The sequence below is a fragment of the Mirounga leonina genome, unplaced genomic scaffold (genome assembly GCF_011800145.1).
Source record: "Mirounga leonina isolate KUSES-001 unplaced genomic scaffold, KU_Mleo_1.0 Mir_152, whole genome shotgun sequence".
Classification (NCBI taxonomy): domain Eukaryota; kingdom Metazoa; phylum Chordata; class Mammalia; order Carnivora; family Phocidae; genus Mirounga; species Mirounga leonina.
In genome coordinates, this window is record NW_023270380.1 from 6,007,000 (window position 1) to 6,025,791 (window position 18,792).

The 18,792-nt window shown below is 47.3% G+C and overlaps 2 protein-coding genes across 7 annotated transcripts in view; one reads left to right on the forward strand and one right to left on the reverse strand.

Moving 5' to 3' along the window:
• Positions 1–5,870, forward strand: part of TBCE (tubulin folding cofactor E) — a 94,304-nt gene extending 88,434 nt beyond the window's left edge. For 2 of the 3 annotated variants that reach the window (XM_035008494.1, XM_035008496.1), the window contains exons 13-16: positions 330–483; positions 1,923–1,991; positions 2,526–2,585; positions 5,320–5,655. In XM_035008494.1, the coding sequence (XP_034864385.1) occupies positions 330–483; positions 1,923–1,991; positions 2,526–2,585; positions 5,320–5,519 (483 nt within the window). In that variant the 3' untranslated portion in view covers positions 5,520–5,655. Of the gene's footprint in view, positions 1–329; positions 484–1,922; positions 1,992–2,525; positions 2,586–5,319 lie in introns of all 3 variants that reach the window. The other variant, XM_035008495.1, reaches the window with a different exon arrangement.
• Positions 5,871–6,737: 867 nt separating this feature from the next.
• The window catches only part of B3GALNT2 (beta-1,3-N-acetylgalactosaminyltransferase 2), a 57,707-nt gene continuing 45,652 nt past the window's right edge, over positions 6,738–18,792 (reverse strand). The window contains exons 7-12 of one of the 4 annotated variants that reach the window (XM_035008497.1): positions 18,217–18,295; positions 13,271–13,454; positions 10,602–10,727; positions 9,829–10,084; positions 9,149–9,205; positions 6,738–7,158 (exon numbers count right to left, since the gene is read on the reverse strand). In XM_035008497.1, the coding sequence (XP_034864388.1) occupies positions 7,012–7,158; positions 9,149–9,205; positions 9,829–10,084; positions 10,602–10,727; positions 13,271–13,454; positions 18,217–18,295 (849 nt within the window). In that variant the 3' untranslated portion in view covers positions 6,738–7,011. Of the gene's footprint in view, positions 7,159–8,189; positions 9,108–9,137; positions 9,206–9,235; positions 10,085–10,601; positions 10,728–13,270; positions 13,455–18,216; positions 18,296–18,792 lie in introns of those variants that run through there. The other 3 variants (XM_035008498.1, XM_035008499.1, XM_035008500.1) reach the window with 3 other exon arrangements.

Here is an 18,792-nt window from a genome sequence, read left to right on the forward strand (position 1 = left end):
TTCTTCTGAGCCACTCTGCTCATAAAACTGCTGCTCGCCTGGAATAATCTGCTCCTAGGGCTGGGGGGGCACCTGTGGGCCAACCTCATGGGGGTGTTGAGCCGCTGCTGCAGGCCGGACGCCGGCTTAAGACTGAACTTCTTATTTTCTTCTTCAGTGAACTCCTGAATTCTGTCCCTGTTAGAAAGGAAAGGTAAAACTAAAAGGCCTGTCCCTCTCAACGTGGTGATTCTCCATGGGTGAGCAGTGGAGGAAGGACAGGGTACAAAACACAAGCCAAGTGTTAGAGAAGTACTCGAAGAGACCTGTTTTTATTCCCCTTCCTGTAGATTCTGCCGGAGGAGAGGCGGGGGGCTGAGCTTGATTACCGGAAGGCGTTCGGAAATGAATGGAAGAAGGCCGGCGGACATCAGGATCCAGACAAAAACCGACCCCATGAGGAGTTTCTCGAAGCGCATCCCAGATACCAGCTGCTGTGCCTTAGTACGTGCGGCCGCAGCCCTCCCTGCGCCGCCCCTGCAGCTCCAACCACTGGGCTTTGGAGGGGACTGTCGGCGCCCCTCCTTTTCTCCTTTGGGGCTTTTTTGGGTGTCTTTAGGGAAGAGTCAGCAGCCTCCCTCGGCGCAGGGAACCTGGGGAGTCTGAGGGTTCCTGGGAGAGATTGGCATTGGGCGGGGGCATTGGGGGGGTGCTGAGGGCGGGGGACGGGGGGAGAGCAGCTCTGAGGGGAAGCTCCTCCTGTCTGCGTGTGTTCATCGGGCTCCTCACTCCGAGAGGTCAGTGGACTCCTCCTTTAAGGGGGGCAGGAACCTGGGGGATTTTAAACGTGCGCGTGTTAAGGTAGAAGGCAGGCCCTGGTGTTTCTGAAGCTCCCCAGGTAGTTCTGCTGTGCTGACGAGCGCGTCCTTTCTCCTCCGTGCTGCTGAGGGCGCCCCCGATCCACCCCCATCCCTGCCCCCCCGCTCCCCGCAGCTCGGGCTCTGCTCGGTGCTTCCTTACCTTCCCCAGCCTGGACCCTCAGGCCCTGAAGCCACCACTTCATGATTCTCTGTCCCTGACATACTCCCCATTTTGTTTTGACTTCATTATTACTCCACATTTCACTTTTATGTGTTTTGTTTTGTTTTTTTTTTAATTTCCTAATGTAAGCTGCTCACCGCACAAAGGCTTCAGGCTGGAACATTATCTTTGAGGAAGAAGAGCTGCCTGGGGGAATTGCTTTCAGATCACTCCCATTAACTGGCCCAATTTCCCGGCCACTTTAGGTGAATCTGAATCACCTGGGGGAGGGGAAGGGGAAAGGGAAGGCTCTGGAGCAGCCCCGCAGACAGGGCTCAGGGTGTCCTCCCCGCTCAGAACGGGCTATTTCTAGAAATGCAGGCACTGGCCGGCCCAGCGGAGAGTCAGAGCCGAGAGGCCTGCGCTCCCTGCGCCCTTCTCTTGAGGCTGCTTTTCCAGGCGCGGGGCTGGGGCCGGGCGCCCAGCCTGGCGTGGCACCATCTGGCTGACACCTGAAGGTGTCCTGTGAGTTACGTCCCAGCTGGTACCAGTTATCCGTCAGGACCCCGAAAGCGAGGGAACTGTTGGCAAACGCCAAGCTCTGCATCAGTGTCTTAGGTATCTGAAGGCACAGGCTGGTCTTGCTGGTCGGGCAGCAGGACGGCGTCTGTCTTTGAGGAGAAGCAGCGTGAGACGCCGCGGATGGAGGGGTCCGTGCGTGGAAGCAGTTGCTGACCATCCCTCCTAAAAATAAACAAGTAAACAAGTAGCCGAATAAAAGGGAACAGATCCCAGGTTAGCAGGGCAGGTGCTGCTTGGCATGTCCTGGGAAGGCAGAGGCTCGGCCGATCCATTCAGTGCGTGTATTTTTCCTTCTGGTGGCCGTGGGTTTATCATCATCCCTGTTTATGCTTCTTCCGCAGAATATGGTGCGCCTGAAGACGGGGAACTCCAAACACAACAACCGTTTCTGCTCAAAAACCAGCTACTGAGTAAGAACCCCACACTCAAAGACAGCTTATTTGTATTCGCGTCCTTAGGTGCGAGATAGTGAGGAGCTCGTAGGGATTGTTGGTTTCTCCTAAGTAAGTACCTAGAGTACTCCAGTTTTGAAAGAAATGATGAATTCTCAAACATTTGAATTCTCATCTCGAACATTTTAGCAATTCCCAGGCTTTCAGCACATTTGATTGTGTTATAAATGGGGGGAGCGTGTGAGAAGTGCACCGACTTGTGATTTGTAAACATGTGGCTTTTCTTACACGGGGACACCCAGCTGCCTTGTCAGGAGAGGAGGCGGAGGGGAGGAGGGGAGGCACTAGAATGCTGGTCCAGCGTTTTCTGTTGCTGTTAATTCTCTGAAGGATTAATAGAAGGAATTTGCAACATCAGTAAGACCTGTTCCTTTGTTAGGATCCAAGCCCCGCGGTACTGACAGCGGGTCATGGGGCAGCTGTGGGTAACGTGTGTGTGATTTAAATCCTTATCACAGTAGCTCTCAGTCTTTTTCCTTTTTTCCTTTCAAGCACTGAAGATAAAATACCCTAATCAAGTTGATCAGAGAGTCCTAGAGAAACAACTGCCAGGTAAGAAAAAGAGGCCTTTCGCATCCTTACACTTAGGAAACACTGGTCTAGGCACGACTTGGCTGGAAGGAAAATATCTAGAAGTGTGCACTTCTGGAACTTATAGGTTTCTGCTAATCTTTCATGATCTAAAACACAATCCATCGACACTCCCTCCAAAAGCTCAAGTCTTCCGTACTCAGGTCAGCTTATCTAGGAAAGTCTTGTTTGTTTTTTTTTTTTTAAAGATTTTATTTATTTATTTGACAGAGAGATAGAGAGACAGCACAAGTACGCAGAGTGGCAGGCAGAGGGAGAGGGAAAGCAGGCTTCCCGCCGAGTGGGGAGCCCGATGCGGGGCTCGATCCCAGGATCCTGGGATCATGACCTGAGCCGAAGGCAGCCGCTTAGCCGACTGAGCCACCCAGGCGCCCCTAGGAAAGTCTTGTTAAACCGGAAGCCCTTGCGTACGATGACATCTTGAGCCGAAGGCGTGAGCGCTGGAGCGGCGTGGCCTTTCCTGAGTCCACCGCTGTTTAGTTCCCAAATTATGGCTCTGGTCCAGAGAGACTGTGTCACTGGGCTACAGGAAACGTGTCCTGGTGAGCTGAACTGAACTGTGAATTATTTGGACATCTGTGACTTGTCATACACTCTACTCCTTACCAGTCAGGAGTCCCCGCAGAAAGGTCTCGGATGTGGTCTTTTAATGGACACACTGAAATGGTTTTCTTTGGAAAAACAACTTCAGAACTCTGTCTAAACATCAGTGTTACTGGAACTGAATTAGTTTCATTTCAAAAATACTTTTGTGTTGGGGCGCCTGGGTGGCTCAGTCATTAAGCGTCTGCCTTTGGCTCAGGTCATGGTCCCGGGGTCCTGGGATCGAGCCCCACATCGGGCTCCTTGCTCCGCGGGGAGCCTGCTTCTCCCTCTCCCACTCCCCCTGCTTGTGTTCCCTCTCTCACTGTGTCTCTCTCTGTCAAATAAATAAAATCTTAAAAAAAAAAAAACAAAAAAAACTTTTGTGTCAACCAACTGGATTGATCTAATGTACCGTAAACTTACAATTACAGTCCCTCTTTCAAGTATACTGTGAATTACCGGATAAAGCCTGATTCTCGGTTAGAGAGTGGTATGGACAGCTTGAGTGTGGAGTGGCGAGGCGCTGAGGAAGAGATGAAATGTGTATCACCCTAAGGGACTCTCGTAAAATACTTTTCTTTGCTGGTCAGTGCAGTAATTTCACATTTTTAAAATTTCTACTTTGTAGCACTTGTAATGGCAAATGTCACCACCACTTAAATGTTTACCAGCGGGGAAGGAAAGGGCCGACTGAACTCCTGCAGCATCAGGTAGCATGAGCGAGAACACGGGAGTCTGGGGCCCCACTGGCCAGTATGGCTGCTGCAGATGGCAATTTAAATTGAAATTCATTAAACTGAAATAAAAAAATTCAGTCCTGAGTCGTCCTGAGTGCCGGCTGGCCGCACGGATGGATGACTGGACGAGAAAGGAGCACGTGTGGTCAGTACATTATGAAACCCACCCGTCCTGACAGAGCCGGAGAAAAGCCTGGAAGTGTACACCCCCGTTAAACTTTCACACTCGTCCTAGGGAGGCACAACCATCTCTACGTTGTCTGAATGTTAAGACAATCGTGTGTTAGATGTTTACATTAGAAATGGTAACGTTATTTAGAGCATTACGTGCAAATTGCCACCTTTCCTGTAGACACAGTGCGAGTGGGCAGATTTCTCATCAGGACTGTAGGACCAAACGTTTTGTTTCTGACACGACTTAGGAATGTGTCCTTTCCGTTGCTAGGTAGGAGTTAACCCATCACTAACCACCCTCAGAACAGTGGAAGCCAGTGCACCGAAATCTTTATAAAAGGCCAAGATTATCTACACACACTCACACGTAAAAAAACAAGTTATGTGAATGATGTCAATTGTTTATATTCAACACATAAACAAGGCCAGTTTTTATTCTAAAATAAAGATAACATTTATTAGCACAAGTTGCATAAAAACACAGACAGCTTTACAAAAATCATTTCTGATAGAAAAATATTTGAATACATGTGGTATTTGTAGGAACACCATACTATTGCTGTACCTCCAGCTAAAGCTTCAGAGAAACTCTGTTTCTCATCAAAATATCCAGTATTTACCACCACCCATCTTTGGAAAGAAGTTCATAGTGTTTTCTGAACAAACCAAAGCGTTTGCTCGTGAAGCAGGTCCCCTGTGTGCGCTCGCAGGGAGCCTGCGGACCGCCGGTCCCTCCGTCGCTCTACAGAGGGGGAAACCAAGGCAGAGTGAGTGATGGAGAGGCGCCCTCTGGACGCCTGAGCCCCCACTCCAGTGTTCTGTCAGCCATCCATGAGCGAGTAATCACAGAGGTTTAGAAAGTGAATGATTTTAACTCACATTTACTCCTCTCTGCAGAGAAGATGATTTCTGGTTTATTCAGATGCAGGAGGAAATATTCACCACCACTGAAATGGTATGAAAAGCCACTGTCAAAGGGCACTTCGGTCAGACACTTGCTCGGTTCCCCACAGCTTCCCGCAGGTCAGGTCAGCGGTGTGGAACCGGCTCTCGGGTCCACGCGGTGGGCGAGCCTCTCCCTACTGATGGCCGCGGGGAACCGGGCACCGTGAATCGTTGCGACTGGGGTCTCGGCAGGTGAGCCAGTTCTACACGTAGCTGTCATTCGAGAGAACTGAGGGTGTTTCTTTCCTTGACAGACTCCATGACAATTCAGAAGGTGAAGGGACTGCTGGCCCGTCTCCTCAAAGTTCCTGTGTCGGAACTTCTGCTGTCCTATGAAAGCCCCAAAGTAAGTAGCCCAGCAGAACACAGAGTTGGCTTATGTCCCCCAAGTGTGATACGGTTGCTTCTAAATGGGAAACATACACCTCTGTTTGGGAGGGGGCACATGTATTAAGACGGATCTGTCTTTATCACCCCAACCCTCTGTTCTATTTGTAGATGCCTGGCAGAGAGATTGAACTAGAAAATGACCAGCAGTCATTACAGTTTTATTCTGTGGAAAGTGGAGATTGTCTATTGGTGCGATGGTAACAGTGAACTAAGAAAGTTCGGGGACTGCACTGTTTATCCTGACTCGGGGCAGGGGGGGTACCGGAAATAAAGGATTTATTGGAACAGTTCTGTTAGAAAAAGAGAGAGGTTTTACACCTTGCCCTAAGTATAGAAAAGGTGGTATTTTTCATTGGGAAGAGACCATTTCTAGGCTTGTATATAACAATAGTAATAAAGGCTTTGCACCTACTAATGATTTTCTGATTTTATTTCATATTTATAGTTCATGACTATACATTTCAGTATGTGGAGATTTAAATATTAAATAGAACCTAGCTAGTCTAATGAGATCTGAACATAATGTCGGTCATAGGACCAGTTTTAGTGGAACTCTATGGATACTACTAGTTTTAAAAGGTTTGATTTGGATAGTCATTTTGGGAAATGTCCCTTAAACTTAGGGAGCCGCCTCTTCTATGTGTAACGTATGCTATGATCTCTTCCCTCCGTCACACTGTTTTTAGAGTACTTACAAAAATACATTATATGCTTTTCCCTACCGTTGTACCTAAGCTGGGCATATATTCTTCTACAGAAGATTTCCATCTCTGATCAGAATTCAGTTAGGTTAGGTAAACATTACACAAAGACAGGAGGAAAGAAAAAATTCATTCTAAGTGCCCACTATTTAGCTGTATCCTTTCCCTACGTCACTAAAACCCTGAGAGGTATTCGATTTACAGCCACAGAATTTTAGCTTTTTTTTAATAGTACTAGACTGTGACCTTCAGGATCTATGTTAAATGGCAAAAGAAAACTGGAATTAGCTCACTTAATAAATAAGTGAACTTTAAAACCAAGGTCCAGAACTGAGAATTATATATAAGGGTTCCTTTTCCAGTTGCCCACTTCATTCAGACATTTCCATTCCCAAACTTTGGTATAAGTGACCACACAGCATTCTGTGAGTTGTTTTTGGCCCTTAATTTTCCTAATTATGCCTTACAGGGCCATTCCGTAATCCAGGCTGGAATTCACATTCTTGGCTACTAAGATTTCTGAACGAGGCCAATTTTAACCAAAAGTGATAGGTAATGAATTATAAACTAGAAATGATACATCAGGTTTTAGAAATGTTTATAAAACAGTTTGGTGTTTTTCAAAGTCTTGCAATATAGAAATAAAATTTTTGTTATGTACAGGATCAGCTGAGTTTTAAAAAGGACATTCTGTGCAAACATTTAGAAAGATCACGTTGGTTACAGGTAAAAAGTGCCAACCGAGCACTATCCCGGGCCGCCAGGCGTCTGCTGCCCCACCGCGGGCTCTCGGGGGACTCCGCTCAGCGGCCGCTCGCCCTGCCGCTCCCGCGCCCGCTCCCGCAGCGCGGCCGGTTAAAACCCTCCCGCGGCTGCCTCGCACCGGCAAGGATCCCCGCACCGCTCCTTCAGCTGCCACAGCTGCGTCAGCTCCTGCGGCGAGTACTGCGGGGAGGACAGCATGCCCGGCTCACATGTCTTCTCACACAGCCACAGGCCGTCCTGGCGACAAACCACACACAAGTGACTCGGGAGCCGTGGGGCCGAGCCCGTGGGTTCCGGGGGGTGCGCGGCAGGCGGCAGAGGGACTTCTGTGACCAGAAAGCCCGGGCAGCACACACGGAGCTCCCTGCGGCTGTCCCCGCCGAGGCGTCTGACATTCTGGGGGCCGCACCAAGTATTAGCTAATTCTCCAGAAACCCGGCGAGGGAGGACCCCTTTCCCTCTCCCAGACGACAAGCTGAGAGTGAAGGGCCCTGCCCAGGGTTGCAGTGAGGTTGGCAAAGGGAAGCCGATGGGGGTGAGGTGAACCCGAGGGACCAAAACGGACTCAGCCTGAGTCCCGAGCACCAGCCTCCTTCGGAGACAGAACACGGAGCCAGAGAAGCCCGCTCGGTCTGAGAACACACCGATGCTGCGTACTGTCAAACGCGCCTTGTTAAAGCGTGGCTGAGCCGGTGGCAAAGGAGAAGACCCTGGGGCAAAGGGGCCGGGCTCAGCACGTGCCCTGAAGGCTCCGCGGGGTTTGAAAAGGCCACGTCCAGCGACAGGGAGACTCAGAGCCAGGGCCCCTGAGGTGCCAGACAGACCTGGGGGAGAGGGAGGAGGAGTGAGCGTGTGTGTGTGTGTGTGTGTGTGTAATTCAGAAAACAGAACCTGCGACTCAGCCTTGACCCTGGGTGCGATGGAAAGGGGTCTGCCCTGAGCATCTGGAAGCCCAGCCTGCACTTAGCTGGGTATATGGCAGGAGTCACGTTCTCCAACAATGCAGTCAGAGATGGGAATGCCCTTCGGTGCAAGGCACACACAACATAAATCCTCTTCGCAAGAATGCATTTTAGGGGCGCCTGGGTGGCTCAGTTGGTTAAGCGTCTGCCTTCGGCTCAGGTCGCGATCCCAGTGTCCTGGGATCGAGCCCCGCATCGGGCTCCCTGCTCGGCGGGAAGCCTGCTTCTCCCTCTCCCACTCTCCCTGCTTGTGTTCCCTCTCTCACTGTCTCTCTCTCTGGCAAATAAATAAATAAAAATCTTTAAAAAAAAAAAAAAGAATGCATTTTAAATGCCTCCATTTCCAAGGAACATGAGGTTATACACACAAGTCTCTGAACACATCAGGAAACAAGCTCCAAGAGCAACGGTCTGTGGACGCATCAGCCTACACAGACCCACAAACGACACAGCTATCGCCACAATCAGACACACAAAATTATCTTCAGTGTTCAACAAGTCAAAGCTGGCACTTCAATAGGACACAGACTGTCACAGCTGACCCAGTAGATGTGGGTTTACTCCCGTTCACCCCTGAAGTGAGGGGGCCCTGCATGTTCCTCTGCCCCCTGCACCTTCTGTGGCCAAAGTGAAAGCTGCAAGAATCCAAAATTCAACAGAAAGCTTTGAGGCGAAGTTCAGCTTCGTGCCTCCTCTCTTCCATTTCTGGTCTCTGCAGATTCATTTCTTTCTTTCCTTGGCTCAGCAGTCAGTGTATTTTCAAAAACACCGTCCGGTATTTTAAATCCAGTGTTTTATTTTCATCAGTCAGAAGGGCTGAAGGGTCCTTGGACCATCACGCTGCTGGCAACTTCAGCCAGCTGATTCCTTAAGGTCTTTTTTTTTTTTTTTTAAGTAATCACTATGCCCAGCATGGGGCTCAAACTCATGACCTCCAGATCGAGAGTTGCATGCTCTACTGACTGAGCCAGCCAGGCACCCCTGATTCCTTACATTTTAAAGCTACAAAGAATTTCTAATCAAACATGTAAAAACCTAATTCTTCTCTGTGGGTAGGAAACTTCCATCCAAACATTTTTTTTTGGTTTAAACTCAAAAATATGAGAACCTGGGTGGATTACTGGGAATTAAACCAAGAGCATTAAGAGCACAGCTCTGATGCCAGACCTTCAAGTCACTGTTTCTGCCCAACGTCTGACCCAGAAACCTCATTTCCTCACAGTTCCTCAGAACCCCAGGGCTAGCCGCCCCGCAGGCTCACTTACCTGGTATCGACTAGGTCCTATGGCTGCCATCCAGATGCCCATGCTTACGTCTTCACCCTGTATGCGCCCCGTGAAATTTAAATGCAGAAGTTTAAATGCTGTATCATCTCTAAACACGATGCCCCACATTCCCGTAATAAGTCATCTTTCCACTTCTTGGCTTTGTAATTATTCTACCAGGAAACGCCCAGCCCGTATTAACACTTGTACACGGAGTAACAGCTAGTGGCCATTAACACCCACCATGATGAAATGACTAGACACAAGACAGCCCTTCTCGGGGGCCTCACACCTCCAGCACCGGCTGTATAAACGATACAGTGGATCCAACTGCTAGGCGGGCTGTTTCGTGACACAGTCACCAGAATCAACAAAAAAGAAAGCCCCTGCTTTACAGTCTTCCTTCTTGTGAATGCCAAGCTTTCCATTCCTCCAGGGACTACACTTGTAAATGGAGTCTGAAAACCTAGTAAGTAGGCTCAAAGAAAGATTTAGGAATAGAATTTAGAGCCAGGATCTGGAGGCCAGGACTGTGTCCCTGACCTCTGAGGGTGACTCCTCCACAGAAGGAACAGCATGCCTTCCCCCAGGGACGCTGGCTCTGTGCTCAGAGATGGAATCCCGGGCTGGATGAGACTTGGTGTGAAGAGTACACCGTCAGGTCAGAAATCCGGAACTACCTGGTAGGTCTTGAGTCTGCCCGCGTTGCCGGCGAGCCAGTGGACGATGTCCCTGGAGATGACGTACCCCGAGCCGCAGGCAAAGGCTGGGTAGGCGGGGCTGGGGTACTCCAGCTCCTGCCACTTGCCGGTCCGGTCCACGGCCCAATTCAGTCTGAAACTGAGAGTCAAAAACAGTTGGCTGCTTCGTGTCGGCGCGACGGCTGTCCTACCACTATTAAGCCGGACCCCTTTACGATCACTACAAAGGACCAAGCTGTAAAAGCAAGGAAAGAGGAACATTTTTTTTTTTGGTCTAAGGAACGGCGTTCTTTATCTAGCAGGTGTGTTACGTGAAAGACTGGGGCATCAAATTCTCTAAGTTACATTTGTGGAGTTTCTGAAAGTACCAGAGCATCATCATGTGTACATATGCTAAAGAAGATCATGAATCCATATTGGATTCCTGAAGAAACACAGCACAATTTCAGAAATGTGTCACAACTTTCTTCTAACAAGATACCACGTACGGCAGCTCCTCACGTTAGTGCTTATTTCTAGGCCATGACGATAAAAGCCACATCGTCTTCCCCTCCTTCATTACCTTAGCCTGAAGTTTTTCATTTTACAGGTTTTCCCTCTAACTGTAGATTGATAACATCCAGTAACCAGGACCTGGGGGGCGGGGGAGGGAGGCTCCCTATCTGGGCCACATTTTGCTTGTGTGTTTCATGCTAAATGAATTCCTTTTGATCAGGTACATGAAGCCAAAGGGCTAACAAGGTTTAACTTACTTTCCCCACCAAAAATTTGGCCCATCCAGATTCTTGTGGGCAATCCTATTAAACACAGCTTCCAAGTCTATGTAACAGTCGTCATCTGTCTTTAGCAATAAGTCAAAGCTGGTTGTTTCCACAGTCCTGTTGGCAAAAGGGAATACGAGGGTCATTGCGTCCATAGGAAAGGAAGCGGTGACATCGCTACCATCTTCCTGAAGAGCTGGCCCTGGACGACCTGCACACTTGTTCAGTTTCTTCGTCCTTCGAGGTTGAGAACATGTGCTCAGAACACCGCTGCTACCGAATGCAATCCTCACTTGATGTTCATTAAGTGGCATAACAGAGAGAAGCACCAAGCGGATTTTAAAGGTGCCAAAGAAAAAGAACACAGTAAAAAAAAGATCTGGCTGAAGTGGGACCTATGAGCAAACAAACGCTTCTGTGACATTGTTCCCGTCAGGCTGCCAAACATGCGAACCTTGTCAGTGGGATTCTTAACGGGGCCCACAGTGAGGGGACAGGCAGGGGACAAGCATTGCCCCGGCTCTCCCCTGGAACCCTGCTGTGCAAGATGCTCTATTCGGTGCCACGAGTTATACTCCACTCAGGTATTTGATGGTTTTTAAAACACTGAGCTGTAACACGGACACGTATTTCCCCTCAGAAACGATTCCCAGCAATTAAACTCTTATAAATGACCTTTTGGAAGGCCCAGGAGGGTGACTTCGTTTACCCAGACATACAAGGGTGAGTGGAGACAAAACGGACTTCTTCATTTCACACTGCCAATCCCTGTCCACCTTTGATTAAAAAACAAAACAAAACCCAGAGTCTTGCTAGGGAACCAAATGACAGAAATCTGAATAAAAGAAATCTGGAGAAAGCATTTTTCGGTCAAAGAATGGTGAATTTGACAACAGGTCCACACCAAAGCTCAAAACCCTGTGCTTCTAAAGTTCATTTCTAATTAACAGCACAGGAGCACATAATATTTGCTAATTAGGAGGGGCTCTGTGATAAAGGACACTGCGGTCACTGAGGAATCACCTGAAGAAAGAATGACTAAGGCAGCTTTCATTACAGCATGGACGGCGGACAGGTGGCACAGGAGAGGGGGGAGCGGGTCCTCGAGCCCAGGGCCGTTAGCCTGTCCCCGGTGATCAGGTGGAGAGGGTGGCCTGAGACAGACCATGGCAGCGACGACTGAGAGCTCAGAGATGTGCAAGGAGTACAGGAGAGAAGACTTAAACTGCAGGTAACAGATAAACTACACTGAACTTCCACAACCAGGAATCAGCTCCCTAGAGAAAGTCCTAGAACACCACAATCCGATTTCCCACTTTCTGGACCTCCATTCCCACCCTTCACTGAACTCTTTCCATTCTTGCCCGGGCCCCCATACAACAGGGACCCCTCTCAAGGGCCTTGAGCTAAAGAAGGTTCTTTTTCTCAGTACAGTTGTCCAGATATAACCCTGGTATTCTAGACACACCTCAATTTCCAACTCTTATTTCTGTCTGCCCTCTAGCCACAGGGTGACTCCAAAATTATATTAACTTGCCCTAGCCGTGAAACATGACCTTCCATAAACGAATCAGGACTATATCCATCCACTCTGCCCAGGGCAACAGAGAAGAGAGAGGGGCAGACTTAGGGGCTCACCAAGAAACAAGCTCCCTGATCCAGTTTTAAAAGACACAGATGTGGGGCGCCTGGGTGGCTCAGTTGGTTGAGCGGCTGCCTTCAGCTCGGGTCATGATCCCAGGGTCCTGGGATCGAGTGCCGCATCGGGCTCCCTGCTCTGCGGGGAGCCTGCTTCTCCCTCTCCCACTCCCCCTGCTTGGGTTCCCTCTCTCGCTGTGTCTCTCTCTGTCAAATAAATAGGTAAAATCTTTAAAAAAAAAAAAAAAAAAGACACAGATGTGGAAATACTCTAGGTTTAGGCTAGACAGAGAGAGTTTGGGTTAGTTCGAGGGTGGACAGTGTCACAGGGCTCAAGAGCAAGTAAGCAGACCCTGGAGTAACTAATCATGTTAACTATACATATAAACAAGAGTAGTTAGGATTGTTGCTGCCGTTAATGGTCCGAAGGCAGGAGTCACAACCCAGGTCGAAGAAATCCTGTAGGGGTGGGCAAGTTATGGGAGGCTGTTGGATTTCGTCTTACAGAAAAGTTTTGGAATTAGGGCAAGTGGTTCTTAAATGCGTGAAGAAGAGGATGGAAACAGAATGTGGATGTTCGGCTGAACAGAATTCAGATCAGTAACCTGGGTTCAAGGGAAACTATACACAGGTCATGTAGGTCAGTGGGTATGGTCACAACTGAAAATGGGCCATTTTCAAACTCACTGATTTTCATCTGGTGTTGGCCTGAGGCAACCAAGACAATGACTCACAGGACTGACTTTGACTCAGACAGAATAGAACGACCCAAAATCAACTTTTGCCCTACTTTTGATAAAAATCATTCACATTACGGATCTGCTCATCTGAATGAGAAAGCAGCATGATTTCAGTCCTCACAAAGAACCAGGATATAATAGATCACACATCCTAGTTGTTCAGGAGTTCTGGGGTTGGTTTATTTAAAAAAAAAAAAAGCAGGGGTCTACTGTCAATAAATTGTTCCTACATCCAAAGAACAGTAAGACAAATTCTACCTACCCCACATGTTTACCACCTACCATCTGTAGAAGTTCAGTAATTTCGCAGGAACATTTCGGTAAGTGTCAACGACATCCACAAAAACAATGTCATCATAGACGCTGCTCTCCTCCCTCAGTAAGGCGTCTTCCCTGTGGAGATTACTTCTGTGGTCAAGAAGTCTTCGAGGGCGAGAATGAAGGTTTTGTAAGAGTGCATCACCTTCTACAAAGGAAAAGTTGAGAGATGGAGAAAGATGCTGTCGCAAATGGAAGACCCAGCACGTGGAACGTTCGGTTGGCTCGCACCCTTTCCCCGAGTGACCTAACGGAGAGCAGCTGGGAGACAGCCGAGCTGGGCAGCAGGCCCTCCCGCACCCCGCAGGGATCTGCAGGGTCCACAGCTGCTTCCTGTGCACAGCGGTCCAGCGGCAGCTGCACAGGCCGTGGGAGGCCACAGGTCTGCATCTCACATGCTCACAAGGCCGATCCTGGCAGCACTGTTTGTAACGGGAGAAACAGAACCAGCCTAAATGCGCCCCCCCGACGGGAGAGTAGCCAGCCTTTGGGACAGTCATGTAATGGAAAAGAGCAGGCAGAAGAATTAACCTGATCTTGCATGCTCAGAGGAATGGCACTGAAAAATGATGCTGGGAGGAGGGTGGGGAAGGACCTTTGTTTCTACTTGATAGATTCAATATGATGCCGTGGACCTCAGTGATAAAATACTCTCCTCAAAACTGCATGTTAGGGAAAGATAAGGTACATATGTAGTAGAAAGCAGGAAAATAAGAAAGGGAAGGGTGCACACGAATTTCAGGACAGGGCACCCTCTCTGAGGGGAGGGAGGGACAGGGCCAGACAGCTAGCTGGGATGGGGCTTCACTGTGTCTGTAATGGTTTTTTCTTTAAAAAAGGGAGCAAATATGACAAAATGTAAGCATTTGTTAATTCTGAATAATAAGGGCACGGCTGTTTCTTACAGAGCTATTTTTGGTATATCTGTGATATTTCATAATAAAAATGTGCTTAAAGTCATCAGTTTACTACCTCACACGTTAATGAATCACTTGTCACATTTGCGCAGGGACTGTCCTCAAATCCTATGGATTTAAGGCAGCCACTTTTTCACTAGGGCAGGATTTTCTCAAATTAGAGAAAACGTCTAAAAAATAAAGTGAGTGGCTGAAGGGTGAGGAAACAACAGAGCAGTTTAGCACCCCATCTTCTGCAACGTCAAAGGGAAAGCCTGGGGCCTGCGCGTCAGGAGGCCTAGATCTGATTTCTGCTTCTGCTGCTCTGGGACATGCTGGGCAAGCTGCAGGTTTCTGGGCCTGTATTCTCATCGGGGGAGGCGGGGGGAGGAGGGGAAGGAGGGAGGAGGAGGGGGAGGACGACGACATCAGTGGACTGCGTTTTGACATATACATTCCTGCAGCCCAAACCTAACCACTCAGCACGTCTCAGGTGGGCCCAAGACTCTGTTTTTAACATGTGTGTTCCCAGAACTCTGAAGCACGTGGACCACAGATGCCTACCCTTGGAGAAACACAAGCCTGAATGACCTTGTGTCCCCACCAGCTCTTACATTCTACTGTAATATCCCTTTACTTCAAAGATAAAGTATATACAATTTAACAACTTGAAGGAAAGTGACAGCTTTTGAAAACTGGAGTAACAGGAGGATGGTTGTAATAAGATGAGAGTAGAAATTAAATATAGGTCTTTCAGATGAACAAATGACACCTTTTTTTTTTTTTTTAAAGATTTTATTTATTTATTTGAGAGAGAGAATGAGAGAGAGAGCACATGAGAGGGGGAGGGTCAGAGGGAGAAGCAGACTCCCTGCCGAGCAGGGAGCCCGATGCGGGACTCGATCCCAGGACTCCAGGATCACGACCTGAGCCGAAGGCAGTCGCTTAACCAACTGAGCCACCCAGGCGCCCCCAAATGACACCTTTTGTTTTATACTGTATATATCTGAAAACCAGGAATATAAAGTAATAGATCTGTGTGTGTTTTAAATCTGATGATCTGTCTAGTTGCTACTTAAAAGAATCACAGAGTTTACAGCCTCTCAAAGTTTGGAAGATCATGTCTGTTTAGCGAGCCTGTTAAGATACAGACATCTGAGCTCCACTTCTGAAGATTTTAACTTTGTAGCTTGAGGTAGGGCCCGGACAGAGATGCTAATATCCGACAAAATTTAAGAATTCATGTACAACCAATTCATAGCACTTAGATCCTGATTTTAAAAAATTAGTTTATACTGAGATTTGCAGAAGACAATCTATTCATTTTCATTTCTTTAGCCTACAACTTGAGTTATTTCAGTCTTATTTGAAAGAATTTGTCCCTCACCCAAACCTTATTCCTTTAGCCTCCATGACAGAAAAATTGTGACAAGCTTTTGTCCAGGGTACAGGAGCTGCTCCTTGTAGAACAGTTTAGTGACAGAGTCTCAAGGGCCCCTTAAACTAGTTTTTAAAGGCTCCTGGTGGTACATTCGAGAATGAACCAGTAAAAGAAGGGAAGGTGCTGGATATTCCAGTCAGATGGTGCGTTACACCTGCCCCTGGCCCCATGTCTGCACTGCCTTAGGAAGCTGCCTGAGCTTCTGATCTGAGTTTTCCCCAGGGCTGGGCTATTAGCTAGCTTCTTGGTGAGCTAAGCGGATACCTTCCTTGGCAGAGTGGTCTCATAGTTTTATGAAAAATCTCTGGACTGAAATTAACGATCTCTAAATTTTAAATTTCTATTTTTAATGGCAAGTTTATGGGCAAAACCCATGTATCTGTTCCAGGCTACCCTTTCGGGTGATGTAAGAATACAACTACTTCTAGGAGGAAACACTATAAAAATGCTTTCGAAAAAATGAAAAATAAAAAAAGCCACAGTCTTGGGGCACCCGGGTGGCTCAGTGTGCTAAGTATCTGCTTTCGGCTCAGGTCATGATCCCAGTGTGCTGGGATTGAGTCCCACATCGGGCTCCCTGCTCGGAAGGGGGCCTGCTTCTCCCTCTCCCTCTGCTGCTCTTCCTGCTTGTGCTCTCTCTCTGTCAAATAAATAAATAAAACCTTAAAAAAAAAAAAAAGCCACAGTCCATTTGCATCCTCAAACAACATGCAGTGCCTCAAACAGGGGGTGTGCCCCATCCTCAACACCATGCTGTCGAGGGGGTCCCGAAAGAGTCTCCTCTCAGGGTCTGCTCTGCTTTCCCCAGTCACTGACAGCCTTCAGGGAAGCTGGGTCCTAATTCTTTTATAGGAATCCATCCTCTGCAGAGCTCTGAGATGTCAAGACGGAAATTCCACTGGGCACCTTTGTTCCCCAGGAAATGTGCAGGACAGGTGGCCAAGAGCAACTGCATCAAGGGTAGTTCTTCTTTCTTAAAGAATTCTCAGGAATTCATAGATAGATATTTAAATAAGCATGATTCAAGAAGACAAACACAGCCACTCCCATCACAACAAAATTCCCTCTACAGTTCTAAGCTAATGCTCCTGACCCCAAGTTTTAAAGGAATCTAACAAATCCATCCTTGAAATGTGATATATTAGGAGAAGCATTTAAGAAACTGTTCTCTGAAAGATGGAGTCTATGTTTACATATTCACATCATGAGGAGAAAGCGTCCACATGAAGCAGGAGGGGAAGCAGAGTCCACTGGGCCACCTCCAACAGAGGGACAGATGCAGGCATCAAAATGCACCTCGCTTGCTGGGTCAGGGAAGAAAAGGTTCTTCCCTTCTGACTGACCAACAGCACGAAGTCCACTACAGCTATATGGCCACGGTCTAGCAGTTCTGCAGAAGTCCCCACCTGGCTGCAGCATAAACCAAACATAGCCACACGGGGCCAACAAAGTTCAAGGTCATGGATTTTTCAAGATCACCCATTATGGTGAAAGATTGGATGCTTTCCCTCTAAGAGCGAGAACAAGACAAGGATATCTGCTCTACCACTTCTACTCAACACTGTACTAGACAGTCTAGCCATGACAGACAAGAAAGAGCAATAAAAGGCATCCAGATTGGGGGGAAAAAAAAAGTACAACTATCCCCACTTGTAGATGACATGATCTTGTATATGGAAAATCCTAAGGCACCCACACAACTAGTAACTTAATAAATGAATTCAGCAAAATTGCAGCATACAAGATTGATATACAAAAATCAATTGTATTTCTATACATTCGCAATGAGCAATCTAGAAATGAAATGTAAAAACCAATTCCACTTATAATGGTATCAAAAAGAATAAATATTTAAGAATAAACTTAGAAGAAATGTAAGACTTGTACTCTGAAAACCACAAAACATCACTAAAAGGAACTAGTAAGACATTAGTAAATGGAAGGAGATCCATGTTCATGGATCAGAGACTTACTGTCAGAATGGCAGCACTGCCTGAAATGCTCTACATGTTCACGGACACCCCTTTCAAAATCCCAGCTGGCTTGCTTGCAGACACTGACAAGCTGATCCTAAAATTCGTATGGAAATGCAGGACCCAGAAGAGCCAAAACAATCTTGAAAGAGAACAAAGTTGGAGGATTCACACTTCCCAATGTCAAATCCTACTAGAAAGCCACATATTCAAGACAGTGTAGAACTACGGTAGAAGGACTGACACACAGATCAAAAGAACACAAGTGAGAGCCCAGAAGTAAATCCTTACATTTACGGTCAGAAAGGACAGTGAGGAGGTTAATGGTTGGTAGGGGCTGGGGGAGGGGAGAATGAGGAGTGTCCACTAATGGACATAGGGTTTCTTCTGGGAGTGATGGAAATGGTCTAGAGTTAGTGGAGATGCTTGCAGAACTCTCCTATGCTGTGAACCAGGGTAAGGTATATGTGAATTATGTATCAGTAAAGGATATATGTGTCTTTTTTTAAATGACAAAAAAAAAAAATCACTTTTTCTGTCAAAGTATGGAGTAAGATTAGGTACATGAATTCAGTGCACCCTTCACCTTTCAAGACTTACCCTGAATGATGTAAATAAAACCACCTGCAACCCCCTCCACGCCTTCCATGAATTCATGAGGCAAGGCACCCTCCCCAGCCTGAAAGCAACAAGAACAGAAGTACTCAGTGTTTCATTACTAAAAATACACTTCTTCTATTTTAAAACTGATGTGCCAAAATTTATAATGTGACTCCACAGCAATAAACCCATCTAAGACGCACACGATCAGGATGACATCAGTATTCTCCTATTTTTGCTATCTGATTGTTCTCTTGGTTACTATATTAAAGATCGGGTGCACATGGCAGTCCATAGTGCTCAGAATTCCAACTGACACAGAATCATAGTCTTGAACTTGCTACCATAATAGTACAAAACCAATTTTATTTTGCATCCCAACCCTACCACTTAAAAAAAAAAAAAAAAAGATCACCTTTGATTTCTCGGAGGCTGAAAACTGCCATGAATTCAAATACATCTAGGCACATTTTTAAAGTTTGCTCTACCGCCCAGAGAAAGCCCCTCGCAAACAAATTGTTCAGACAGAGCCCTATTGCTCGCTGATGCTGTTGGAAGGTGCCCACGGCCAGCGAT